Source organism: Triticum dicoccoides, chromosome 4B (genome assembly GCF_002162155.2).
Source record: "Triticum dicoccoides isolate Atlit2015 ecotype Zavitan chromosome 4B, WEW_v2.0, whole genome shotgun sequence".
NCBI classification, from domain to species: Eukaryota; Viridiplantae; Streptophyta; class Magnoliopsida; order Poales; family Poaceae; genus Triticum; species Triticum dicoccoides.
The window spans coordinates 271884825-271894542 of NC_041387.1; the positions used below are offsets into that span (position 1 = coordinate 271884825).

The window sequence follows — 9718 nt, forward strand, 5'->3', positions numbered from 1 at the left end:
GCCAAAGGATTGATGCTCCTGATGTACTTTATGAATGTCCTACTTTTGTTGCTGCATCTCTCTCTTGCAACAAGCATCAACATGTTCGTGTCAGTGCATTGGCAGTGCCAAAAAGGCTACCGGAAAGGGCATTGCATGTACTGGCAGCTACTGAAAAGGGCGTTGCCGACCGCATTACCTACCCCAACCAAACCGCCTTCATTAAGGGGCGATATATTCTGGATGGGTTGTTAGTTCTCCATGAAGTCCTCCATGAGGTCCGGTCTAAGCACCTCAAGGCGGTCTTCCTTAAGATCGACTTCCATAAGGCCAACGATACGGTTAGCTGACCCTTTCTTCGGGAAGTTCTGCTCCGGAAGGGCTTCGACGACCGGTGGATCACTCGAGTGATGCAGATGGTGTCCTGCGGTCGCACTGCCGTGAACATCAATGGGGAGATCGGCCCTTAATTCCTCACACTATGTGGGGTCAAACAGGGCGACCCCTTCTCCCCATTCCTGTTCAACATGGTGGTCGACGCGCTGGCCGCCATCCTAGACAAGGCGAAGGCGGCGGGTCATATTCGTGGGATCACCCCCCACCTGGATGGAGGTACCAGGATCTCCCTTCTCCAGTTTGTCGACGACACCATCATCATGGTCGAAGGCTCGGAGTCGGACATCTCCAACATCAAGTTCCTCCTCCTCTGTTTCCAACAAATGTCAGGCCTCAAGATCAACTTCGACAAGAGCGACGTGATGGTGATGGGCCACTCTCCGGAGGATTGCGTGAGCATTGCCAACCGTCTGAACTGTCGCTTAGGCTCTTTCCCCACGACCTACTTGGGGACGCCTATTAGTGACTCTAGGCTTACTGTCGCGGACTTGCGCCCGACCGTGGCCAAGTTCCAAACTCGCATTGAGCCTTGGCAGGGTAGGTGGCTTTCGAAGGCGGCCCGGACGATCCTCATTAACTCATCCCTCGTCAGCCTCCTCTTGTTCCTCATGAGCTTCTACAGCCTCCACGAGACTTTACACCACGAGATCGCCAAAGTCCAGTCTCGTTTCTACTGGGCAGGCGATAATAATAAGCAGAAATACCACATGGTTAGCTGGCCGGACATCTGCAAGCCTCGGGAGCAAGGAGGGCTCGACATCATGTGTTCTAAACGCATGAACATTGCACTCTATCCCGCTGGCTCTGGCGCATCTCGCAGGGACAGGGAGGCCTCTGGCTTGACATCATCCGGAACAAGTACTTGCGTGGGCAGCCTCTTGCCTTCTGTCAGCGGTCTGGCGGCTCCCAGTTCTGGCAGTCGATTGTCCAGCTTCTCCCGGTCCTCCGCATTGGGACGTCCATCTCGGTTGGATCTGGAGCGGTGACTCTGTTCTGGTTTGACCGTTGGGCTGGCGACTCCCCCTTCGCGATTCGCTTCCTATCCCCCTTCTCTATTGCCGTAGACCCTTCCGTATATGTTGCGAGAGCCCTTATTGACTTAGGGCGCCTCGCTTTTCGGAGGCCGTTCGGCCCCCAGGAGTCCGCCGCCTGGCGTGAGTTACTTTGCGTTGCGCTCCACGAGCCTGCTGTGGATGCGGGTCCGGACCTGATTAGATGGCGGCTAGAGCCATCAGGCCAATTCTCCACCAAGTCCCTCTACCAGGCCATTGCCCCCTCCACCGCCCCACCTCCCCTCACGACGGTTTGGTCCGTCTGCCTGCCCGTGAAGATCCGGATCTTCATGTGGCAATGGATCCGTGGACGGATCCCGTCTGGGGTGGAGGTCCGCAAGAGGAATGGACCCGAAACGGGCATCTGCCCGCTTTGCGGTGTCCCCGAAGACTTGAATCACATCTTCTTCTTCTGTGTGTCCGCTTAGTTTGTTTGGAGTTGCTTTAGAGAAGTGGTTGGTGGCAACTGGTGCCACACCAACTTCCCCGACATATTCGCCGAACTCCAGACCTCCCCTCTGTCTTCTCGCCACATTAGGTGGCTTGAGATCAAGGCCCTCGCGTGGACCCTCTCGACGATCCGCAATAGACTCGTGATTCAGCGCATCCCTCTCCGCCGATCTACTGACGCTCTCTTCAAACTGTCTGGCTACTTGCAGCTCTGGCGGCCGCTTAGCCGCCCTCAGGACCGGGACGTCATCTCTACCTTCACCGCCGACCTCCGCTCGATGGTCGTCCGCCTGTCGCCTCCGCTTCCTCCGCCACCACCGGATCCTGATTAGACTTTGGACGTGTCTCTGGACCGTCCTGTTTCTTTTTTTTTTGTCTTGTTGAGCTGTGCCCTCAGCAGAACCTATGTACTTCTTCCTGTAAGACTTGGGTGCGTGTGTGTGCTGAACTAGTCCTTATATGTGTTGCTCTTGGCGGTTTGCTTTATTTATAAAGCGAGATGAAAGCCTTTTTCGATAAAAGGGCGTTGCCCTACCAGGCACCGTACGGATGCCTCTCAGATGGCACACCAACGGCGCCCCCCAGCCACTAGTGATCATCACACGCTACCACTCCCGTGGCTCTCGACGGTGTTTTAGCATGGAGTGACGCATCTAGATTGATTTTAACAACACCTGCCATCGGCTTCTTCCACATTATTCACGGGGAAAGTTAAAAGTTACCTGACTAGTCACAAAAAGAATTATTCTATAGATAACAAAAAAGGCAAGCAAGAAAATAATCTTCTTACCCTGGAAGTCATGAGCATGAAAATATAATCAGTGTATATATTGTTTCAGCAAGAAATAATTCTAGGGCTTGCAGTAAGCAAAACCAATTACATGAAAAATGTCAACTTTACAACTATTTCCCTCTAAAGAAAAAGTACTTCACCACACGATTAGCATGCATATAATGCGGAAAAATCTTTGTATTTCAACTGCTCCAAGCATAACACCATGCTACCTTCCCACCCAAAACTAGACAACCAATATCTCATCATGAAAACATGTCAACACCAACTTAAATTGCATGGTATGCTCCCAATTGCAGCCATTTCAAGTCAAACATTACGCAGACGTAACTGATTCACTTCAGATGTGGACTACCATGAACTCGACTACTACTTATGCACCAACAACATGTGCGTCAGATGCATGATTCTTGCAGTACATGCCCAAGCTTGTGCGTGCAATTGGCTCTCCAGATAACGATGCTGTCGACGACCTGAGAATTTTTACCTCAACAAAGTCACCAAACACTGGCTTACGAGCTCCGTCACCTTCAGATGTATGTGGTACAGGGAGACTAGTAAACGAAACCCTGTGCCCCCGGTCAGTTTTCCCAAACAGCTCTGTTTCAGGAGCTCGCTTATTGGGTCCCTCGACTAGAACTACTTGTGTGGTACCAACCTGAGAATCGTAGATCTTTCTTGTGGTCTCACGGAAGGTGTTGATCAGTTCTGCAAGTCTCCTCTGCTTAACATCATTGGGGACATCATCCTCATAATTCCGATGAGCACGGGTCTTCTCTCTCATGCTATATGCAAACATGTAAGCCATATCATATCCAACATCCCTTACAAGGCTAAGAGTGTCGGCATGGTCATCTTCTGTCTCTCCACAAAAGCCTGTTGTACATCAGAAACGTACTAGTCAAATTAAGAGAAAACCCTTGTCTCAAAAAAAAGAGAGAGAGAGAACCCAACATAAGAAAGTAAACATCTGCAGATAGCATGATGAATGAACGGAAGACAAGAAAAAAGTCCTTTAACTAAAGTTACAGAACTTGAAACGCGAACGAGGTAGGATGAAATCTGTGAGAGTACTATATATATAGCTGTGTAGCCTTTTGTATTTACTCCATTCTATAAGGTGTTTCTGCATATTTCCTGCACCTGTACATGTATATATACTGGCCTATGGCCCCGTGGGAATACAAGTTGCATATTATTATTTCCTAACATGGTATTCACCAGCGATTTGTGCTTTAATTTCGTGCAACTTCCGAGAGATTAGCATAGAAGCATCTCCTGAAAGAGATTATATGCCACCATAAATGATGCAAGTGGCATGTTGCAGTGCAGATGCAACAAATGAGTTACAGACTTACAGCGCAAGGCAGTGTAGTTGCCACAACTAAAATAAAAAAGATATTTGCCTTGTTTAACTACAACCTCCGTTCAAGTGTCGTGGTTTTAGTTCAAATTTGAACTAAAACCACAGCACTTATTTTGGAACAGAGGGAGTACCATTTATAGCAGTAAGAAGTCAAGAACTCCCATTGTCATCAATACCAATAGCTTGCAGTACTGTGTGATTCTTTGCAGCATGTTCGTCTTCCCACTATGTACAATTAAGGAAACTGAGAATAAATAACGCTCATTTTTAACAGAGGATGCATTGTTAGAGTACTGAGGTACTCAGTGTGAGCTGTAACCAGATAGAAATAAATGGAGACTGTTTAAACTACTGAGGTACTCTATTTTAAGCTGTAACTAGAGGATACATAGACATGACTGACACATTTGTGGACATGGAAAACAATTTTCTCAAACAATGAGGCCTTAACATAAGATCAAAATATAGTGTGAAAAGTAAAGGATGCTAATTATTACATTGATGTTCAGGTGGTAATTAGTAATTACTGTACATTCCTAATTCGATTTCATCTGTCCTAGCCCCTAACCAAGTATTTCACATAGAAAGGAATCGAGGAGAAAGCAGCCTCTAACCACATTTCCCTCCCTCCAAATCAGCCACACAGGAAATATATATCCACATTTGAAGCACTTCACTTAGAAAGATTCTGATTGCCAAAAAGCAGAAAATAGGTGTGTCTTACCACTTATGAAATCACTGCTTAGCCCAACATCTGGAATGACATTACGGATTTTCTGCACAAGCTCCAAATATGCTTCTCGAGTATAACCCCGCTTCATTCGTTCCAGCACCTCTGTGCTGCCTGATTGTGCAGGCAAGTGAATAAGTTTGCAAATGTTGTACCTATCCCGCATCAAATATAGCAGCTCATCAGGAAAATCCTTTGGATGTGGAGAGGTAAACCTGAATCGCATCTCAGGGTATTCCAGAGACAACTGATCCAGGAGATCGGCAAAACGCAACCCCATATTCTTCACTTTGCACCTGCTGGAAAATCCTTCGCTGAGCTGCCAGTTTTTACCAGGCTCCAACTCCTCAACTTCAGAAGTATCATTATAACTGTTTACATTCTGACCAAGAAGCATTACTTCTTTTACGCCAGCATCCCATAGCTCACCAACTTCTCGGACAACAGAAGATACTGGGCGTGACCTCTCCCTGCCTCTAGTGAAGGGAACAATGCAAAACGAGCACATATTGTTACAACCCCTCATAATTGACACGAACGCCGTAACCGAATTGTCGGAAATCCTAACTGGGGTGATGTCAGCATAAGTCTCCTCCAGTGAGAGGAGTGTGTTGATACCCTTCTGCCCATAATCGACTTCCTGCAGCAACCTAGGCAAGTCCCTGTACGCATCCGGACCACATACAACATCAACCATCTTATCAGAGACGAGTATTTTCTCCTTCAGTCGCTCTGCCATGCACCCGAGAACAGCAATCTTAGGAGGACGCAGAGACTTCGATCTACCTCCAGCAACATTAGCTTTCCATTGCCTTTTCAGGAACCAAAAGTAGTTGAGCCGCTGCCAAACTTTCTGCTCTGCATTGTCACGAATCGCACAGGTGTTGATAAATATTATCTCTGCACTCTCAGGGTCAGGAACAATGTCATTGTACCCTTCTTTTTTCATGATAGACAGCACAATCTCCATATCGTTTACATTCATCTGGCACCCGTACGTTTCATGGTAGATGCGCCCCTTCCTTACTGTCGCTGTACCAGACTCTGAACTAGACAAACCACAAGAACAAAGCACGGTTATATCTCAAAATGCAGGCACAAATCATTATGAGACATGAGTTCACTGGGATACCGGTAGGAAAAATAATAATATAACCAGTCACATGAAACTCAATAGCTAACAAAATGGGCAATTGTCCATGCATAAGCTTCTTAAACACTAAAAGCAAAATATTTTTCAGCACTGAGCCAGGCAAGAGCCAACATAAACTACGAGACTGCAGCCATACATTAGCGATTAGCTCGCACTGGACCATGAACAAATAAACAAGGAAATCTCTAGTTCCGTACAGAAACGAAAATACATTTTTAGCTGAAACAGAAAGCGTTCTAACAATAACCCAAGCAGTTTTCCTGCAAGTTTTACAGTTTACTGATGCTCTAACACAACGTCAGCCTCTCGCGCCACAAGTTGAGGGAATGAGAGGGTCACCGACTTACTCCGTCTGGGGCTCAGAGACGGCCGTGGCGGCCAGGCGGCGGACAGAGCTGCTGACGTGGCGAGGGGGCGGGGCCGGGAGCCGGCGCCGTGGGGAGGAGACGGAAAATGGAACAGGGATAGCGCCGTAGTAGCGTACGGAGGCTAGGAGGCCGAGGCCACGGCCGAGGCGGGCGGCGGTGAGGAGGGCGGGCGGCGCCGCCATCGCGGTTTGGATGGCGGGGGAGAGGTGAGGAGAGAGGAGTCGGGTAGGAGCGGCGGCGTGTCGGGGGCTAGTTGGATAACAGTTTGGAATCATCTTGTCCGTCTGATATAAGATCGGTGGTGAAAACCATCTAGTATAACTCTTTTTAGATATCATCAGTGTGGACTACATATAGACAAAATGAATGAATTTACGCTCTTAAATAAGTCTATATACATTTATATATAGTCTGTATTGAAATCTTTAGAAAGACTTATATTTTGAAACATGGAGTATTTCTTGTCTTTCTAATACTCATAAATCCACTTTTTATGGAATACCATGATGGATAACTTTATTAGTGAGCGAATAACTGATACATGCGCTGCCACGGGCTTTTGAAATATGTTGTTTAAATTATATAAACATAATACATGTTAAATTTCACATGTAGAAAATAGATAACACAGACACAATCTGACAATAATTGAAGTCAACTTAAGTTACCATGTAAAATGATAAAAAAGAAAGGCTTTGACGATGTATACATATAGAGCGACTATCCAACTACAAATCTATTACAAATTAAGATCTATTTGATGCACTTAAAAAATTCTTGCACAATGTCAGGAATGTTGTCTTTAGCTTCATCACACGATATTTAAGTAAGTATAATAAAAAAATTCTGCCTCAACTCATACCCATCCTGCACAAATAATGTATGTAGTTAGCACAAATACTTTACTTCAATGGTCTTAAAATGTATAATAGAGAATAATCTCCATAGAAACCGGACGAACCAATTCTTTATCATCTCACCAGAGCATAAAATAAAAAACAAATTTCATGTGCATTGCCACGCGCCAACACATGGATCTATCATGAGGCCCTCAACTTCAACACTTCGGTCATTGCGATATTGCTTCACTATGTTGTCACCCAGCTCGAAATTCGTCTAGTGTTTTCTATTAATATACCAAATTGGTGTGGTCAATCCGATCATCTCTAATCCATGGACTATGAAATGAATACCTCCATCTGGATTCAAAAGGTCCAACTCAAAAATGTCCTCAAACAAGGCAAATAGTGAATGGTGGAATGATTTTTACAGTTTGCAATACTAACCCAGTTGAACAGGTGCATTAATTTGCATCAACTACAGCATGTGCATGTGTGACCACTAAATGAGTGGGAACATTACATGCATTGATGAGTTATTTTTAAGGGATAATTCATTCTGTGCCCTTAGTTGTGTCCCCCTCGGCAGGTTTTCCCCTAGTTTCCGAAAACACTCGTTCCTGCCCAAACCACATTGCTCGTCTTATGCTTTTACCCTTTGACCGTTTGACCGTCACTTTAAAAAATCATAACAAATTCATATTTACTCAGAAAAATGTGAATAGGATATCAAAAATGTTCATAAAAACATCACATATACGTGCATGTCATTTGCGTTCATGAAAAATGTGTTAGGATGTCTCCACCTTAGATTGAGCTCCTATGATCTCATCTTGAACAGTAAAATTCAGAAAAATGAAAAAAAAATCTAAAATTCTAAAAATTTAAGTGGAAAACTTTGACCAATGTTTTGAGTTAGTTCTTGCCAGGTTTCATAAGGGAATGACATTCAAGGAAGTCATGGTGACAAAAAAACAAAACCGATGCTTGAAAACAAAATCATTTTGAAGTGCTAATTTTGTTTTTTGGCCACGACTTTCATGAATGTCATTCCCCGATGAAACTTGGCAAGCACCCAAACAATGGCCAATATTTGCCAAAAAAATAACAAAAATGAATTGTTTTTCAAATTTTTTTAGAGTTTACTATTCGTGTGGAGATCATATGAGCTCATACTGAGATGGGGATTTCCCAACACTTTTTTCATGAGTGCAAATCACATGAACATATAGGTGATGTTTTTCTTAACATTTTGATATCTTATTTGCATTTTTCTGAGTTAGTATGAATTTATTATGAATTTTTTGAATTCATGGTCAAATGATGAAAGGGCAAAAGCATAAGACGAACAAAGTGATTTGGGCGTGAACGAGTGTTTCCGAATATTAGGGGTAAACCTGCCGAGTGTGACCCAGCTTGGGGCATAAAATCAATTATCCCTATTTTTAATCCTTGCATGCAAAAATTAATATGCTTCGGAATCTAAACATAGGATAGAGATAGGCCCTTTAAAGCAGGAAAACAAAAAAATGGGCCCTATAAACTGAAAAGGACGGAGTATATCACAAGCTACTTGGCTTCAGATCTACATTGCCACCCAACTCGAAATTTGCATATCTTTTCTCCAAGTTCGTCAAATTGCCATAGGCATTCCTATCATCCCAAATTTAGATGCATTCGCCATCCACTCCATCCTCAAAGTTTTGAAAAATTCAGTAATTTTCCCAAACAATTTGCAATGTTATAGTCCTCTTATTTTTCTTATTTTAGCATTGCCTGATAGCTGATAGTTATGAACCCTCATACCCCAGCATTATAATCACATATACAAAGAAAAATATCCTAACATTTTTTTATTATCCTAATAATTTTCTCTACCGCTAAACCTGGTATCACAACCAAATATCAATAAACGTCCGGAGGTTGAAGATGCAGTTGCTGGCCGTGGATGTATCAGCTCGCGACCTCGGACTTGACCAACTCACACGACACGGCCGCCCATTGACCCGCCACCCCCTTGCGACCACATTGTAGGCAGGTTCCATTTGTCGAAGTTCATACAGTGTTTGGCTCCTCCTTTGGTATCTTGAAGTACATAAGGATATGGGTATGATATTGTTAAAATTCCCACACGAAAAAACTTGGTATATTGATATCTCAGGCAAAATTTCAATTATTCTGCCAGTGTAGGTTCAGCTCATGACAACGTCATCACAAAATTGCAAAGGCTCACATAAATTGTACTGTGGACATGTGAAAGCTACCAAACTACAAAAACTGATTGATGGCTTTCTGTAGAATCGAAAGTATGTCTAGAGGGGGATGATTAGACTACTTGACCAAATAAAAATATAACCTTTTCCCAATTTTAGTTGTGGGTAGATTTTAGCAATTAGCACAATTCAAGCAATCAACCTACACATGCAATTCTAAGAGTGTAGCAATGGAAAGTGGAACATTGCATATGAAGGTAAAGGCAAGGGTTTGGAGAGTGCAAACGCAATGAAGACACGGAGAATTTTGGCGTGGTTTCGATAGGTGGTGCTATCGTACGTCCATGTTGATGGAGTCTTCCTCCCACGAAGGGTAACG

The 9718-nt window shown here is 44.2% G+C and overlaps 1 protein-coding gene across 1 annotated transcript; it reads right to left on the minus strand.

Moving 5' to 3' along the window:
• Window positions 1–2678: 2678 nt before the first annotated feature.
• LOC119295957 (CDK5RAP1-like protein) lies at window positions 2679–6545 on the minus strand. Its single transcript, XM_037574384.1, has 3 exons — window positions 6267–6545; window positions 4761–5815; window positions 2679–3546 (listed from the first exon to the last, which is right to left on the minus strand). Exons 1-3 carry the CDS (start codon window positions 6467–6469, stop codon window positions 3044–3046), a joined length of 1761 nt encoding a protein of 586 aa, XP_037430281.1. The 5' UTR covers window positions 6470–6545; the 3' UTR covers window positions 2679–3043.
• Between the last annotated feature and the right edge of the window lie 3173 nt (window positions 6546–9718).